Below are 19380 nucleotides of genomic sequence, written 5' to 3'. Positions count from 1 at the left end.
TAAATGTTGTAAAATGTGTTCTGTAGATGACTAGGGCAACTAGGGCAACCTTAGGCACTTCAGTTGCTGTGAAACTACAACTCCCAGCATGCACACTCCCTAGGCTGTTCTTATAACTCCCATGGACGTGAAAGGTGGTTTCTGGGAGTTGTAGTTTCAGAAGAGCTGGAGTGCCACAGGTTGCTGACCCCCACACTCATTCAAAACTTATACTGTGAGACTATATTAATATGTGTCAAAACTCAGTCCCCACAGGCTAATATCAGGGACTGAGGCTAATGAAGGACATGCCATAATAACTTTGAGGCAAGTCACTAGGCATATTAGATACTTGTTATACCAACTTGTGGCTGGTGCACGCTTTTCAACAATTTTCTACCTTGATTTTGTTTTTGCTTGTAGTTTGACTTTTATTTTGCACTGAAAATTGCAGTAAATGTTAAATAAATTTGCCACCTTTTTAAATTCCTCATACCCATTTTTAAGATGAGTATCTAAATAAAGTAATGCATTAAAGGGGTTTTGATAGTGTTGAACTATCCTCAGTATAGGTCATCAGTATCTGATCTTTGGGGGTCCAACACCCGTGACCCTCACCAAACAGCAGTTTGAGAAGGCAGCAGCTTTGAGAAGGTGAGCACCAGCGCCGTACATTGTATAGTGGATGTGCTTGGTATCGCGCTCAGCCTCATTGATGTGATGGGGCTGATTCTCAAGAAGTCTTTACCAGTGTGCCTTATTTAAAAATGGAGGGGATGCATTTATCAACCAGAATTCTTATTTAATTTAAAGGGGGTTCTCCATCTATTTACTACATTTTTGGGGATAAGAATAGGACATGTTCTAAATTATTTGTGGGGCCATGGCGACCTTAGAGTGCATTCACACGACAGTATGCATTTTGTGGTCTGTGAAATGCGGATCCACAAAAATTACGTATGATGTCCGTGTGACATCTGTGTTGCATCCGTTTTTTGTTTTTTTTTACAGATCCATTGTAACAATGCCTATGCTTGTCAGCAAAACATACAAGAATAGGACATGTTCCTTATTTTTTGTAGGGCTACGGAACAGACATACAGATGTGGGAAGCACACGCATACCCTTTGAAATGAATGGGTCTGCATTCTATTCGTAAAAAATGCAGAACGGATATGGACCAAAAATATGGTCATGTGAATGGGGCCTTAATGATTGGGGCCTTAGTAACTGATCAATTGATGGCTGATTGGACACTATAACAAGTTCCTTTTTTTTCTTTCTTTCCTGTAATCTTTAAAGGGCTTCTGTCAGCCCACTAAACCCTTTTTTTCCCCGTTAATATTAATCCCTACACTGCAAGCTCCCTGTACATAAGCTAAATATTCATTTTCGTTCAGTAGATATTGTTAAAAATCTAGTTTTATAATATGTAAATTACCTTGCTACCAGCAAGTAGGGCGGCTACTTGCTGGTAGCAGCCGCATCCTCCTCTCATCATGACGCCCCCTCCGCCGTTTGATTGACAGGGCCAGGGAACGGGTTCGTTCTCTGCTGGCCCTGTTCGAATTCAAAATATCGCGCCTGCGCCGTACCTTTCTTTAATCGGTGCAGGCGTTTAGTGGGCTGACAGAAGCCCTTTAACTTTTTATATTTGTACATGTTTGTAGTGGTATTTATTAATTGGTTGTGCATCAGTTGGCCTTTTGAAATCTTATGTCTGTTGCCTGCTTAAATATTTCATATCACAAGGTCCTCTTGGAAGATCACATATTGCTCAGCCAACACACATTGGCTGACTTCAGAAGTGTGGGAATTCAACATTGAGAAAAAGATGAAGAAATAAAAGGTTTAAAAGTAAAGTGGCATACTGCCCAAACAGATCCACCCCAGTGAAATATGTTTCATTTTCATCACAATCCAACAATTCCATCACAAGGCTTCAAACTCACGTTCCACTTTGGAACCTCTCATGGTCTATTGTGAGCTCAGAACAGAATAACTGCTGGGCATTGAGAACAGCTCCATTAGTTACTGGATATTTACATAAGTATTATTCGGTCATGTCTGTTTCAGACCTAAAAAAAACCTACAATCTGAGAAAACTGGCAGGATTTTACATTCATCTGTAGATTTTCTCTGTCCTTGAAGCCAGCAGTTTAACATACTGTTTCTATTACTGTTCTTGTTTGGGATTTCTGTCTCACACTTGTTGCATTCTTCAATGAAGGCTGAAGGATGGAATTTGATTTATTTGTATAATATACTATAAATCGGATTTTAATTCAATTAGAAGGAAAATTGCATATTAAAGCTCTTAAGTTCTTGCAAGTATGAACATTTTCAATGAATTAACAGTTTACTTTTTCTTTTTTTTTTTTGTACATTAGATAAGTAAATGCCATGACCAATAATACTGTCAAACTAGTTAAGATTACCCTTTTTCATCATGGAGCTGGGTCTGCGATCAGTTGAACATTGTAGGCTTGGCCTCCGAAACCTCTGGTGATCTTTATAATTGAAATACATATTTCCTATGATAGTGGTATAAATGGGCACGTGTGAATCTACTGTGACCATAATACATAAGCAAACACACACAGATGTTTAGCAGCACTCTGAAGTTGCTCACATACCCTATTTATCGGCGTTTAACACGCACAGGCGTATAACACGCACCTTCATTTTAAGAGGGAAATTTCAGGAAAAAATTTTTAATTTCAAATAAAGAACTTTGAAGCAAAATAAGGGTAGCTCAGAACTTTTTTTTATTAATATTATTACCACTTATAAGGTAAATAATGTAAAAGGATGACACCTAAGGAGGCTCTGTGGATGACACTTATGTCATCCACAGATCCCCATAAGTGTAATCTACAGATCCCCATCAGATGGATCAGTGTGGAGAGAGGAGGCGGGGACACTCATGGCGGGGCCCGGTGCAGTGACTCTACTCTAATACACCGGGCCCCGCAACTGTTAAACATTCAATCTGATCTCTATATCTAATTGTAGACGCGCTGTACGGTACTTACTGTAGTACCGGAGGTATAACATTAAGACGGCGCAGACCGGCATCTCCCTCGGTCATGCGCCGCCTGTCTCAGCTCCCTCCTGATGCGCCGCCTGCCCCAGCTCCCTCCTCATGCGCCGCCTGCCCCTGCTCCCTCCTCATGCGCCGCCTGCCTGCTTATCTCACTTTATGAATGAACAGGCAGGCGGCGCATGACAGAGTGAACTGGGGCAGGCGCCGCATGACAGAGGGAGCTGGGACAGGCGGCGCATGAGGAGGGAGCTGCGGCAGGCGCTGCGCCGTCTTAATGTTATACCTCCGGTATGTAAAAACATGGCTTCTTAACATTATATCGGCGTATAACACGCATACATCATTTGCCCCCTATTTTCAGGGGGAAAAAGTGCGTGTTATACACTGATAAATACGGTATGTAAAATGCTATATAAAAAATTATATATATAATATATTTGAATATGTGTTCATTGCATTATTATGCAAATCGTCTCTCTTTCAAAAAAAGAAAAAGAAAAAAAGAAAGCTCAGCATCTAGCACTACCTGTTGGAAGAGAGCTGATTTGCATACCTTTTTACCAGAGGAGCATTGCATGGCCTATAAGACTCCTTCAGTCCTAGGCGCTCTCCACAAGGAGAAATAGTACCCTACCATTATTACTGTAAATGCCATGGGTATAACTATAGAGGTATCAGTCAAAACTAGGCTTTGGTACCTCTGGAGAGCCAAAGGATCCTCTGCCACATTATAGCTAGCACATGGTTGGCGGGAGGCCTTGTCACAGATTTTAAATTAGAGCCTAGGAGCTTCAGGTTTCTTTGCTTTTTGAACATGTGTGAGCCCACCGACAATGAAACGTAGATTTGTCATTCAAATTTTGCAAATACTTTTTTGGGAAAGGCTTTCCTGATTTCACAGGAGGGAATTTAATGCTTTCTTTGGCTTTAAGTATAAGGCACATGCACAGAACTGTAATACAGACCTTGTTCTGAAGGATCTGATGGAGCCATGGATCCATGCCATCTTTCAAAAGCATCCTGACACGGTGTCATTCTTATGTGATTACACATAAGAAAGAAAGGGTTACATGGTCTACAGCTATGGTTTTATTGCTTGAAGATGCCACCCACACTTTGCTTTGTGGGATGGTAGGATGATTGTCATACTGTATGATTGTCTACGTTAAAGAATTACACAGTTTGAAATGAGGTTGTGTTACAATGGAATCATAAACCTATCGTCTTAGGCCTCAGTAGGTTTTACAGCCTTGACTATTTTTGCAACTGGCTTCTAGGTGTGTCTGAATATATCTAAACACATTCTGGCTGTGTTCTCTCCCAAGTATCTCATACATTAGGATATATAAAATGAAGACATGAAGTCTTAGGTATAAAGTATATTCCATGTATTTTTAAGAGCTAAATAAAGAAAATCTATTCTATAAGTCTATATAAGTCTTTACTGAAGTTATTTTATGAATAGTGACTACCAGCTAACAAGGTCAGAGTCGTATTAACCTAACTCAGCTCAGAACAATGCTAAAAGAATCCTATGACTCATTCTGCAACATTTCTAATGAAGCCCAGTTGTTGAATGGAGTGTATTGGGCTCAGCAAAGAAAAAGATTTAGAGGATCTACTATGAATCTATATAGAACCTGTATCAAAAAAAATATTTCATTGGAATATTTTAACAGCAGGGAATAAAAATCCAATTCAAAAGTAAAAAAATATAAGATACATATAGATACCAGAATACAGAAGGAACATGGCCTCTTGTAGAATGCCTAAAATTTCACAATTGCTGTCTAAGGGCTCATGCACGCGACAGTATTTTGCGTTCGGTATACGGGCCGTTTTTTTAGTTCAATATGCGCTACATATATTGAACCATTCATTTCAATGGTTCAGCAAAAAAATCTGAAGTGTCTCCGTGTGCATTCCGTTTCAGTATTTCAGTATTTCCGTACTGTGAAAAGATAGAACATGTCCTATTGTTGTCCGCAAATCACGGTGCTTGGCTCCATTCAAGTCAATGGGTCCGCAAAAAAAACTGAACACATACAGAAATGCATCTGTATGTCTTCCGTAGCCGTTCCGTTTTTGCTGAACCATCTATTGAAAATGTTATGCCAGCCCAATTTTTTCTACGTAATTACTGTATACTGTATATGGCATACGGAAAAATGGAAAGGAAACGGAAACACAACGGAAACAAAAAACGGAACAACGGATCCGTAAAAAACACTGAAAAAGCCATACTGTCGTGTGCATGAGCCCTAAGAGAAATAAAAAAGGTTAAATAGTCAACAAAATATTGCACACAGATTAAATGTGCAAAAATACATATACATGTATAGACCATATTATTCTGTTGATAAACCTAGGATTTAGAGAAAGGAAAAAAAATTTCATCAGACTCTCAAATTGACCCCAGGTCTTCATCAGACCTCAGATCAGACACCGATATTAGACCCCCAATTTTTTTTCATCAGACCTCAGATCAGACCTCAAATTAGACCTCCATTCCTCATCAGTTCCACATCAGATTTCAGATCAAACCCCCAAATCAGACTCCCATTGATTATTAGACCTCAGAACAGACCCTCATCAGACCTCAGATCAGACCCCCATTGATTTAAACCTCAGACCCCCATCAGATCAGACCCCCAAATCAGACCCTCATTGATTATTACACCTCAGACCCTCATCAGTCCTCAGATCAGATCCCCATTTCTCAATAGACCTCAGATCAGACCCCGATCAGACATAAATAAATTAACTTACTTCTCCAGCTATGGACTGTGCCTCCACTCTGAACATCCATTGGCTGTTCCTGCACTCACCGATCCCTGGTCTTATCCGGATGCCCCATTACACTGTGACCTGACATTGCACAGCGTCGGGTCATAGTGCACACACTATGTCCTGACGCAATATGCATTCAGGACAGTGCAGCACCCAGAGAAGACCAGGGAGCGGTGAGTACAGTTAGCACTAGGATCGCTTCACTTTTCACTCTCTGGTAATACTGTGTACTAGTGAGGGCTTCCTTAATGGAAACACTCACTAGTATTCGCTCCATGAGGTGCACTGTTGTGCCCATTCACAAGAAAGGTAGTAGGGAGAAATCAGGCAACTATAGGCCAGTAAGGCTACTTTCACACTAGCGTTCGATCGGATCCCTTCTGAACGGATCCGATCATAATAATGCAGACGGAGGCTCCGTTCAGAACGGATCCGTCTGCATTATTTTAGCATATAACAGCTAAGTGTGAAAATAGCCTCGTACGGATCCGTCCAGACTTTCAATGTGGCATCTTCAAACGGATCCGTCCCCATTGACTTACATTGTAAGTCTGGACGGATCCGCACGGATCCGCACGCCTCCGCACGGCCAGGCGGACACCCGAACGCTGCAAGCAGCGTTCAGCTGTCCGCCTGTCCGTGCGGAGGCGAGCGGAGCGGAGGCTGAACGCCGCCAGACTGATGCAGTCTGAGCGGATCCGCTCCATTCAGACTGCATCAGGGCTGGACGGCTGCGTTCGGGTCCGCTGGTGAGTCCCTTCAAACGGAGCTCACGAGCGGACCGACGAACGCTAGTGTGAAAGTAGCCTAAGCCTGACATCAATAGTGGGGAAATTAATGGAAACCATACTTAAGGAGAGGATTGTGGAACATCTAAAATCCCATGGATTTAAAGATGAAAAACAGCATGGGTTTACTTCAGGGAGATCATGTCAAACTAATCTTACAGATTTTTTTGGATTGGGTGACTAAAATAATAGATGGCGGAGGTGCAGTAGACATTGCTTATCAAGACTTTAGTAAGGCTTTTGATACTGTCCCACATAGAAGGCTTATCAATAAATTGCAGTCTTTGGGCTTGGACTCCCATATTGTTGAATGGATTAGGCAGTGGCTGAGGGACAGACAACAGAGGGTTGTAGTCAATGGAGTATATTCAGACCATGGTCTTGTTACCAGTGGGGTACCTCAGGGATCTGTTCTGGGACCCATATTGTTTAATATCTTTATCAGCGAAATTGCAGAAGGCCTCGATGGTAAGGTGTGTCTTTTTGATGATGACACAAAGATTTGTAACAGGGTTGATGTTCCTGGAGGGATACACCAAATGGAAAAGGATTTAGGAAAACTAGAGGAATGGTCAAAAATCTGGCAACTAAAATGTAATGTTGATAAGTACAAGATAATGCACCTGGGGCGTAAAAACCCAAGAGCAGAATATAAAATCAGTCATACAGTCCTAACCTTAGTATCTGAGGAAAGGGATTTAGGGGTCATTATTTCAGAAGACTTAAAGGTAGGCAGACAATGTCATAGAGCAGCAGGAAATGCTAGCAGAATGCTTGGGTGTATAGGGAGAGGCATTACCAGTAGAAAGAGGGAGGTGCTCATGCCGCTCTACAGACATTGTGCGCAGTACTGGAGACCATATCTCCAGAAGGATACTGATACTTTGGAGAGAGTTCAGAGAAGAGCTACTAAACTAGTACATGGATTGCAGGATAAAACTTACCAGGAAAGATTAAAGGACCTTAACATGTATAGCTTGGAAGAAAGACGAGACAGAGGGGATATGATAGAAACCTTTAAATACATAAAGGGAATCAACACGGTAAAAGAAGAGAGAATATTTAAAAGAAGAAAAACTGCTACAAGAGGACATAGTTTTAAATTAGAGGGGCAAAGGTTTAAAAGTAATATCAGGAAGTATTACTTTACTGAGAGAGTAGTGGATGCATGGAATAGCCTTCCTGCAGAAGTGGTAGCTGCAAATACAGTGAAGGAGTTTAAGCATGCATGGGATAGGCATAATGCCATCCTTCATATAAGATAGGGCCAAGGGCTATTCATAGTATTCAGTATATTGGGCAGACTAGATGGGCCAAATGGTTCTTATCTGCCAACACATGCTATGTTTCTATGTTTTACTGCTATCTCTACGAAGAATACAATACAGTACAGATGAAGGTAAAGAGCTAGCCAGTGGGCAAAAAATCAAAACCTCCCATTGGGTTTGCATTTTTGTCTTTGATTACAGATCCACCGCATAAATAAATTCTTGCTGCAAGTCTTGATTGACTGATGAAACTTTTGAGATTCGGGGAAATACTGAAAGCTTCCAGTGTCAAGCTATTTTATTGTGGGTAGCTGAGTGAATATGAGCAGCGGACTTGGTTGACCGGGGAGTGTGTGCAGCCATTGATCGTGATAAATAGGTCTGTTGGGGGGAGTTGAGCAAGATGGGGTAAAGGTGATGAATTCTGTTTTATCCATGTTAAGTTTTAAAAAGCGAGAGAAGAAGAAGGATGATATGGAATATAGGCATTATGGGATTCTGGATAATAAGCTGGTGATGTCTGGACCAAAGAGGTAGATTAGTCATCTTAGGAATAAAAGTGATACTGAAAGCCATGGGACTCTATGAGATGTCCCAGGCCGAAAGTGTAGATCGAGAAGAGCAGGGGTCCTAGGACAGAGCCTTGCGGGACACCAACAGAGAGGGAATGAGACGAGGAGGTGGTGCGAGAGTGGGAGACGCTAAATGTCCAGTCTGTGAGGTATGATGTGATCCAGGAGATGACCAGGTCCGTGATGTCAAGAGATGAGTTTGCAATAGAAGGGAGTGGTCGACAGTGTCAAAAAAACACTTCAGTTTAGTCCCCATTCATTGTCAATGGGGACAAAACTGAACAGAATGGAATGCTCCAAAATGCATTCCATTCCGTTTAGTTGCGTTCCCATACCGGAGAGCAAACTGCAACATGTAGTTTGCTTTCCATCCTGGGATGCGGAGCAAGACGGATCCGGCCTGATCCCCAATACAAGTCAATGGGGACGGATCTGTTTTCTCTGCCACAATAGAAAATGGATCTGTCACCCCATTGACTTTCAATGGAGTTCATGATGGATCTGTCTTGGCAATGTTAAAGATAATACAACTGGATCTGTTCATAACGGATGCAGATGGTTGTATTATCAATGCGGAACCCTGCTGGATCCAGTAAAAATGCTAGTGTGAAAGTAGCCTTAACCACCAGTTCCTGTTAGTAAATGTGTTATCGTTGTGTATACAGGTCTTGTAATTAATAAACTGTAGTAAATTATATACTGTTGTTAGCAAGTAAGGGTCTCCAAATCAGGTTCAAATGAGCTTGTGTGCTATTGTAACTTTGGAGCCAATTATTATGTGATAACCTGGGTGCAAAAGATTAAATTTTTAGAGGATTATTATCACATTTACAATGATTTCTGGACCACGTACTTTATTAGACTTTTCAGTACTCCAGTACCTGTTGTAACATTGCAATCAATCTACTCAGCTTTGTTGATTGCTTATTTCTACAGGTATTGTAGCGTAAAAGCATTGTCCACTTTGGACAATTCCTAAATGTTAGAAGATAACCTTATCAATAAGCTGGGGACCCCAGTGATCAGCTGTGATCTGATGGGCAACTTGTGAATACAGTAAGTGTTCAGGTTCCCTGAAGCACCAGCACAAGATAAATTAAGCATTACCTAGTCCCCATTAAAATGAATTGGTTGTTAATGCAGGATCAGCCCAATCCTCTACAAAAAGAGACACTCTGTAACTGCTCTCCATTCTAGCCAAAATCAAGCATAGTACTTGCCATAAATAGGACCTGTACATGATACTCACAGGGTGGTGCATGCTGGCCACAGCAGCCTGATCCCCCAGGTTGCAGTTGCGTCTCACCATGCACATGCACATTGTAAGACTGGGTCGGATAAGCTAGTTAAGATGTGCTAAAACATAATGCGGTTGAATGTTTAATATTGTCCTTATTTTATAATAGTTGAAACCTCATTTATATCAACGTTTTTATATATTCCAGGTTCCACAGAGGATAGAAGAACAAAGTGGCACTACAGAAAATATCAGTGTTGGGTCTACTGGACAGTGGGGTAGTTGGGGACCTTGGTCAGCTTGCTCTAGAAGTTGTGGTGGTGGTGTTATGGAGCAAACCCGACCATGCCTTCCTAGTAATTACCAAGAAAGGAGCCAACAGGTTCCAAGTTTCCAGTACTCTGCTGGAGAAAGAAGTACCAGTTATCAAAATTCGCTTGGTTATGAAACGGCTTTGAATCCATATACTGGACATGTGGTATCGGCCATTCGGACATCAGTACCATTACACAGAAGTGGGGACAACTCTAGGATAAAGTTTCCGGTATCCAGTGACTTGAGTCAAACTAACCTTGGAAGAGGAATAATAAGAAGTCGTCAGCCACTGCCTCAAGGACACATCTCAAGATTAGAAAGGAGGTATTACCAGTGTTGATTTTTAGTTTGGAATCCATTAACTGTTTTCTATTTCCACCTGTACATGGTTTATTTTATTCATCTACATAAGTTAATAACATTTGGCAGTGAGATGGAGTCATCCTGAAGTCTATACTTGATGACTTAAGGAGGTGCAACAGTATTGTATGCATTTATGGGGAACCAGTGACTATTATTATAGTAAATTCTAGGAAGAAGAAATAGTTGAAAGGTAACATAGTGAGTAAATGATAAAGGTTCATAGAGGATTACTAAATCTGAAATGCCACTTTCCTTATTTGAGCTAGTAAGAAGATACAAAAATATCTCTGGAAAATCATGAATTAAAAATTATTTCATGTAAGACTTTCATTTTGGTAGAGACAGTGTTTTATGTATGAGGACCATTGGCATTAGTTAGTAACCTGAATGCCAGCACATACCTTTAGACTGAGATGAGGCACTCTATAAATTTTAGCATGTCAAAAAACAGATTCCTGAAACAGAACAATCCAAATTTGGGTGTATGAGTATACTGTCATATCTGTGTACATCATCAAATATATGACATACTAAATCCACAAACTTCTCTGTCGTAAAACACTGATGGTGCAGAAGTCTCTCACCACACTAGCCATGGTATCATGTCAACATTTAAACCCCCAAAAAGAGAAAGGAGACATGCATTTTTATCTGTGCTACCATTGTACTGTGCTATTTCTCATGCCTACTCCACATTTGTATCTCAATGCCATATCGACATGTGACTGCTGCGACCCAGCACTGGCCACAGTGGTTAGAAGCTGTACACAATGACATGCACTGTAATTCTGCAAATAAAAAGGGGGTTAGTCAGCACATCCTAATGCGCAGGTGCACACTGCCATGGCTAAAAACATAGAGAAAAAAAGAGACAATGCAACAGCACCCTGCATGCCAGATAAAGTACAATAATGCCATAGTCACAAAAAATATTATAGTGCTAATGCTACGCTTATTTATAAAGTGAGATGCCTGGAAAATGCATTTTGTACAACACCATCTGAGCCCGTCTGCCGAACGTCAAGGCGATCTCTGTAAGACGGGTCCTAACACTAAATACTACCCGTTATGTTATCACCACAACACTGGTCACTTGCATGTTATCGATGATGCAGTGTAAATAAAGACCTACAGAGATCTGGCCAATGTGCTGGAGCAATGTGGCAACTGTGAGTTTTTTTATGCTATTTTTTCACATATGCAGTTTGCCCATAAAAAAAACAAAAAACTTGACAACCCCTTTAAATATTTTCTTTTAAATAAACATTATCTTTTTGGATCTTAAAGTATAACTGTCGTTTTAGAGTAAGCTGCCATGTGGGTGTACATGAGGTATAACATTATTTCTGGCCATTATATAACTTGTATCTGCATTTTTTTCCCTCTGCAATCTGTCTATATTTTTAATCTGTTGTGAGTGCAAGTAGGTAGAGACTATCTGACTGCATGTCTGCCCTGAAGAAACATGGAGAAACAGGGTATCCTGCTCCCTGTCTGTAGCACACCCTCAGGAGCAGCAGCAGTAATGGAAAGCATTTTACAGCAAAACTGAAATGCGTATATATAAATCCAGTAGTTAAGACAGTAAATCACTTACATAGCAGCAGCAGCAGTCTCTCTGCCTCTGCTTGTCTGCAACAGCCCCTTCCTCTTCCCCCTCATAATCCTTCCTCCCTTCTCCATAGACTTTGACTATGTAATATGATCCTTCAGTGAGCAGGCAGCCCATCTTCCCTGAGGATGGATCTCAGCAGTGAACTGAGCGTTAATGGGGGGAGGTGCAGGAGCCTGATAAGAGAAGAAGGAAACATCTTTCTGTAATGAAAAAAAAACATGAAATGACATTTACTTTTTAAAGTGTGTCTATTATTGAAAGAAATTACCCCTACTTTTCTATACAAACTGATCTGAAGTGTAAGCCACCTGACAAAACCTAGAGATGGCTGAGAAAGAAGTGTAGTAGCTAAAATGTATTGCTGCAGTATATTAAAGTTAGTCACTAAAACAGTAATATTTTAATGTTACTGCATGCATATTAACGGGAACTGGTCATGTTGTAGAGGCAGTGCAATCTGCAGGCAGCATGTTATGTAACAGGAGAAGCTGAGCAGATTGACATGTAGTTTTGTAGGAAAAGATTCAGCATAACTTGTATTTTTTAATTCCTGATCATTCTTAATTTAGGGGTCCAGTGAGTGGTCTTACTCAGTGATAGTGTGTATACAGAGATAGCTGTCAATCACTAAGGACTGCCCACTGGACTCCTCCTAAACTGCCCACTGGACTCCTAAACTAAGAATGAGCAGGAATTAAAAAATTATGTTTTCCTACAAAACTACCTATAAATCTGCTCAGCTCCTCCTGCTCTGGGATATGTGGTCTGTAGACCGGACTGCATTTTCAATGTGACAAGTTTTCTTTAAGTTTGTAATTCAAAGTATAGGGTATATGTTATTGTCCTGAAGATATATTAATAATGTGTGGCCAATATCACACTGAACAAATGCCACATAAGCAGAGGCCCGGCTTTAAAACAAAACTAATTAGAATTATACATTCCAGATCAATATGTGTTAAAATAATCTTATCCTAAGAAAACCCTGAGGATAGATCATCAATTATGTACTACTCCTGGGAAAACCCCTTTAAATAACCATGATAGAAGTGTATAGAAGTACTGTACAGTAGATATGTGACAAATTATGCCATCTGCTCAATGCAAACTGACGCAGCTATCTCACAATTGAATGCTTCATTATCCATGTTTATATACTGTAGATTCTATGTAGTAAAGCTTAGAGGACATATACAGTGCATAGGCAAATATGTGAATGAGCCCAGGGGCGTCAAGTGATACTTCTCCCCACACTTTTAAGGAAATGCACTGATTGAATTATTAAAGGGGTTTTCCAAGACTTTTTAACTGATGATCTATCCTCTAGATAGGTCATTAGTATTGGTTCAGTGGGTGTCCGACATCCGGGACACCTGCTGATCAGCTATTAAGGTGGCATCGTCACTCGTAGTAGCGTCATGGTCTTCTCATAGCTTAGCCTTGGCCATGTGATGACCCATTCATCTATTACATGGCCTAGGCGCAGCTCAGCCCCATTGAAGTAAATGGGACTAAGCTGCAATACCAAGCACAGCCTCTCTACAATGTATGGAGCTGTGCTTGATGAGATGAGAGAAGGCCGCGACGTTACTGCAAGCACCGGTGCCTTCACAAAAAGCTGATCGGTGGGGGTCCCGATTGTTGGAACCCCACTTATCAGATACTGATTAGGCTAGTTTCACACTAGCGCTTCTATTTTCCGGTATTGAGATCCGTCATAGGGTCTCAATACCAGAAAAAAACACTTCCAGTCTGTAAATACAAGCTGTGTCTGAAAAACATTCTTTTGTAATTTTTTCTTAGGCTGGTGGTGCACAAGCAATTTTTTTTGGGTGGAAGCTATTATTATTTTACATCTCACAGTTAATGCTGGTAATGAATACTTCTCTGTATGCCGAGCTATAGAGTTATATTACTTATTATCTTTATCATTCATTTTGCCATAAAAAATGTTAGATGCCTGTGATTTTTGGATAAGTTGTCCAGGAAATTCCTGTTGGCAACCCTCGCTTTAATGCAGAATCATCACCTATTAGAAAATGTTGACATTGTGTTAATTTCAGCACCTCATCAAACAGTATAGCCTGGGACAGCGGAGCCACAAGTTACAGTACCATGCTTCATAGAACAGGGCAAACTTCTAAACCCACCCAGTGTTATATTCATGGACCTTCTGCTGACATGTTAGAATGCGTGTTCTACTTTTATAAATCTACAAATAATTTACATCACTACATTTTGCACGTTTAAAGAACATTTATTAGTATAATGATGATGTCATAAGGGATTTAGGAGGAATCCAGTATTTGAACAAAGAACGAAATAATGGTAATTGCAAAACTGTCCTTTTGAAGTCTAAAATCCTTGTTTTCTTTGATAAAGGGAAATTTCCAGCTTCGAACCTAAATTGAATTATTAACTGAATCTTTTACAATTATACTTTTATCCTATTATTTCAAAAGCAAAGCTTTGTAAGCCACAAAAAAAAAAATATCTTTCCTGCCGCACCCTGTAGTGGTATGTTTTAAAAGCTAGACTTGGAAGTCAACGGGTGCTGTCCACGTGCAGGTTGTTTTGATTGTTTTTTTGGGTGCAGTTTTTGTCTGGTCGTGACAACTTATGGGTTGCAACATCACCCCAGTGACTGACATTATTTGCTATTTAGGCAGTGCTACACGGCAATCTTTTGGCTGCAGTGACCAAAGTCTCCATGCAGCCCCAGCCTCAAGCTAACCACTGGAGATTTTAGGTAGCTATAAAGGTAGACTGTTGGCCCATTTACATGACCTGATACTCAGGGCAATAACCATCAAAAATGGCAAAATTGGCATATATCTGTTCTTAAATGACCACCATAGTTTGTAAGGCTGAAAAAATACATATGTCCATCCTGTTCAGCCTATTTATCAGAGCAGAGCAGAAAGAATTAGCTTAGCTAGCTGAGAGGCCTTTGTTGGGATCTTTTGGGTACTCTTTCTCCTTATCTTTCTATCTGTTCTCTTTATCTTTATCTGTAGTTCACTGCTTTGGTCAATGGCTGTCTAAGACTTTTTTCACACTACCAGCATTATAGTCAGTAGGGCCGGTGCGCATTCCGGTAATGTCCGGCGATGCCGGATCCAGATATGTATTGTAGCTCCGTCAGGCTGTTCTGTGTTGGAACAGCCTACCGGAACTATACCAGCAGTGTGAAACAGGCCTAAGCAGCTTTGCAGAGAAAGCCAAGTGGAAGCAGCAGGAGACTTTGTGCAAAGTCAAAACTTGTCTCACACATTCTGCCAAATTATTAAAGGACAAGGTTAGTTTCTGAGCAAGATGCTTTGCATTCTTTATTTTTATATATTATTCGTTTTTGGGTTGGAGTCCCTTAAGTTCTTCTTGCTCAAGTTTCCGTGGCATTTGAAGGTCAGATTAGTGGAACATGCCACAATAATTCTAACCAATTAAAAAAAAATATATTATATTGATGCATGTGATGAGTAAAAAAACGCAGATAATGTTGAACCATAATGACTATATTATTAGATTCATAATGACAGATCTAGGAGGGACCTACACATATACTGGTCATATACTGGTCATCTGCAATCAATCTAATGGTGGCCATATACCTTAGCTGAGGCTACACCTACAGATTTTTGTCACACTATAAAAATCAATGTAAAATCGCTAAGCATAAGGAATGCATTGAGGAGCTTGAAAATTGCTTACAAATTGCTGTAGCTAAGTGGGTATTGCTGGAGCAATATAATCACTAGAGATAAAGTCGCTGTGAAATTCCTGCTGTGAGTAGGCAGCGATATTTTTTAAAATTGCTACATGCTGGTTTCCAAACTACTTTTTTCTCCACGGAGTAACATGAAAATGTCTTGCCTAAAAAAATCACTGAGATTTCTGATTAATTGCCTCCAGCTAGTCACTTATCTGCAGCAATTTGGAAGCGATTTACACGATTTTCTATACATTCCTATGGACAGCAATTTCACTGAGATTTCTTTGTAGAGTGACGAAGAAGTCTAGGTATAGCCACAGCCTAAGGGCTCATTCAGACGTTTTTTGTGGTCTGCTAAAATTTTGATCCGTTTTCTTGAGGTCAGTTCAGCATCTTCGCAAAAAATGGATTGCATTCCGCATTTTTGGGGACCCATGGACTTCAATGGGGCAGGGTCCCGATTTACACTGACAAGTATAGGACATGTTTTATTTGTTTTGCAGGGCCGTGGAACAGAAGAAAAGATGTAGACAGCGCACGGAGTGCTGTCCGCATCTTTTGGGGCCCCATAGAAGTGAACGGGTCCGCATATAATCCGCAAAATTGTGTATCAGATGTGGAAAGCAATATATGGCCATCTGAATGAGCCCTTAGGCTATAGCTACACCTAGACTTTTTGCAGCTCTTATTTCATTTTAATGAGTGACAGCTGTAGTCCAAAGCTGTAAACATGTTGTCGTGGAGCTGGTGTGGACTGTGTCACTCAATAGATTTGGCTTAGGGGGACTTCTAAGGCCTCTTTCACACGGGCGTTGTGGGAAAAGGTGCGGGTGCGTTGGAACATGCACGATTTTTCCGCGCGAGTGCAAAACATTGTAATGCGTTTTGCACGTGCGTGAGAAAAAATCGGCATGTTTGGTACCCAAACCCGAACTTCTTCACAGAGGTTCAGGTTTGGGATCGGGGTTCTGTAGATTGTATTATTTTCCCTTATAACATGGTTATAAGGGAAAATAATAGCATTCTGAATACAGAATGCATAGTACAATAGCGCTGGAGGGGTTAAAAAAAATGTAACTCACCTTAATCCACTTGCTTGCGCAGCCAGCATCTCTTCTGTCTCTTTATTTGCTGATTGCAGTCAAATGACCTGTGGTGACGTCACTCCGGTCATCACATGGTCCGTCACATGATCTTTTACCATAGTGATTGATCATGTGATGGATCATGTGATGACCGGAGTGACGTCACCACAGGTCCTTTGACTACAATCAGCAAAGAAAGAGACAGAAGAGATGCCGGCTGCGCGAGCAAGTGGATTAAGGTGAGTTAAATTATTTGTTATTTTTTTTAACCCCTCCAGCGCTATTGTACTATGCATTCTGTATTCAGAATGCTATTATTTACCCTTATAACCATGTTATAAGGGAAAATAATAAAATGATCGGGTCTCCATCTCGATTATCTCCTAGCAACCGTGCGTGAAAATCCCACCGCATCCGCACTTGCTTGAAAATCCCACCGCATCCTGCACTTGCTTGCGGTGCTTGCGATTTTCACGCAGCCCTAATTACTTCTATGGGGCCTGCGTTGCGTGAAAAACGCACAATATAGAACATGCTGCGATTTTCACGCAACGCACAAGTGATGTGTGAAAATCACCGCTCGTGTGCACAGCCCCATAGAAATGAATGGGTCCAGATTAAGTGCGGGTGCAATGCGTTCACATCACGCATTGCACCTGCGCGGAATACTCGCCGTGTGAAAGGGGCCTAAGGGTGCTATCTAAGTGGCCCCCATGATCTTTAACCCCTATACAGGTATCTGGACTCTGCTACAGGAAAACCACCAGGCAATTACCTCTCTGTTCATTGACAACTGACCCAAGTGAGTTTAGAAACATTGGGGACAGTAAATATTGTAGTCAGTGTAAGAGCTGAAGTCAGGGCAGGCAGAGTCCGGTTATCAGGCCAAAGGTCTGGGCAGGCAGTGAGGAATCAACACGAGAGCCAAGCAGAAGTCAGGTCAAGCAGCTGAGATTCGAATCCAGTAAACAGGCAGAGGTCAAGTACAGGAAGTCAGAGCGGAATATAGTTCACCGTTGCAGTGACAAGCAAGCTAGAATACCTATTGCTCACGCATATTCCCAGAAGGGAAGGTGCCCTAAGTACCCTATGATGGCTATCCATAGTCTGAATAGATTAGTAAGTGCACTGGAGCTGGAGGAAGCACATGAGTCCAGTGTGGAGTAGACGGACCAGGGCTATTCCAATGCCCGTGCCCGATCTGAAGGAGTAAAGAGATCGCAGAGGTCACAATAACACCAATTGCAGACATTTAACCCCACAGATGCCATGGTCATGGCAACTGAGAGCTAAAAATTGCTGGATCGGCTCCCCCTAGCAGTGATCAGGGTAGCCATTCATTCCCTTTGGCAGGTTCGGTCCCTCTGAAGGATCTACAGTTCTGAATCTGCTACAGTTATGTTCTTGTGGCAGAGCTCCATAGGAACACAGCAAATCTCTCACATACTTCTGGTCATGTGATGCACCACTGCGACCTCTGATTAGCTGCAGCAGTCACACGTACCCCTGTCGACGGATGTTGATCCCAGCACAGAACTAAGAGCAAAAGCTGGCCTGGGACCTTTAGACACCGAAGTCAGCAGTAGGGACCAGGAAAATATTATTTCCACCATGGGTCGGCCACTCTAGGGGGATCTGTTTTATTCTTAGCTAACCCCTTTAAGTATTAAACCACAAGAAAAACTATACAAATGTGACATCGCTGTAATCACATTGACCTGTAGAATGAAGGGCACAGATCAATTTTACCACACGGTAAAAACAAAACCCATAAAACTGGGGTGGAATTGTGTTTTTCCCCCCATTCCACCCCATTTGGATTTTTTTTACAATATTAAATGAAGTGCAACACTTGTTCTGCAAAAAATAAGCCCTCATCTTTTGGAACGGAAAAATAAAAAGTTATTCCTCTGGGAAGGCAGGGAGTTAAAATGAAAATGCAAAGATTGAAAATCACAATTTCCTCAAAAGGTTAATGTATGCAAATGAAGCATACATAGTTGTCATAGTTTTTTTTTTCCCTAACATGAGACAAGATGATCATGAAAAATAAGAAAAATTCTGGTATTGTCTTATTAGTTATACTTAATACATGAAAGCAGTTTTTACATACATACAGTATATAACTCACACGACCCTTAGTTGGAATCTGTGTAATATGGATCCCAAATATATATGTCTCTATTTCAGGTGTGCTTCAACATGTGCTGTATTATGGGGATTTTCCTCCATGTTGCTTCTATGGCCTTGCTGTCCACCATGTTCACTACCATACATTCCCATTCACAAGCCATTGCGTTGAGCATGATGCTTTACTTTTCTAAATCCCTTTTCGTGGTTATAGGATATTTTCTGATTTATTTTGTATACTTTAGCAGTTTTGAAATATACGTAGACATTTAAATATTATGAATAAATCTGCATTGACAGTGCTACTTTGTCTGCAATCTGTAGCTAAGGAACACCACGTTTCTGCAGTATAGCTGGACAGTTTGGATGGGTTACAGAAACAGCTGTAGCATAGACACCATGTAGTAAGCAGCTGGAGGGAATCTGTAAGGGTCCTCATCACAGGTGGTTTAAATAGAAGTCAGTTTTGACTTATTTCAG

General features: G+C 41.0%; 1 protein-coding gene across 1 annotated transcript in view; it reads left to right on the top strand.

The window, feature by feature from the left end:
* THSD4 (thrombospondin type 1 domain containing 4) overlaps nt 1–19380 on the top strand; it is a 720353-nt gene that overhangs the window by 121206 nt on the left and 579767 nt on the right. The window contains exon 4 of the mRNA XM_044279718.1: nt 9889–10319. Within this exon, the coding sequence (XP_044135653.1) occupies nt 9889–10319 (431 nt within the window). The remainder of the gene's footprint in view (nt 1–9888; nt 10320–19380) is intronic.

The sequence above is a fragment of the Bufo gargarizans genome, chromosome 2 (assembly GCF_014858855.1).
Source record: "Bufo gargarizans isolate SCDJY-AF-19 chromosome 2, ASM1485885v1, whole genome shotgun sequence".
In the NCBI taxonomy this organism is placed as follows: Eukaryota; Metazoa; Chordata; class Amphibia; order Anura; family Bufonidae; genus Bufo; species Bufo gargarizans.
The sequence above is the reverse complement of the archived record's forward strand: the minus strand, read 5'-3'. Positions and strand labels throughout refer to the sequence as shown.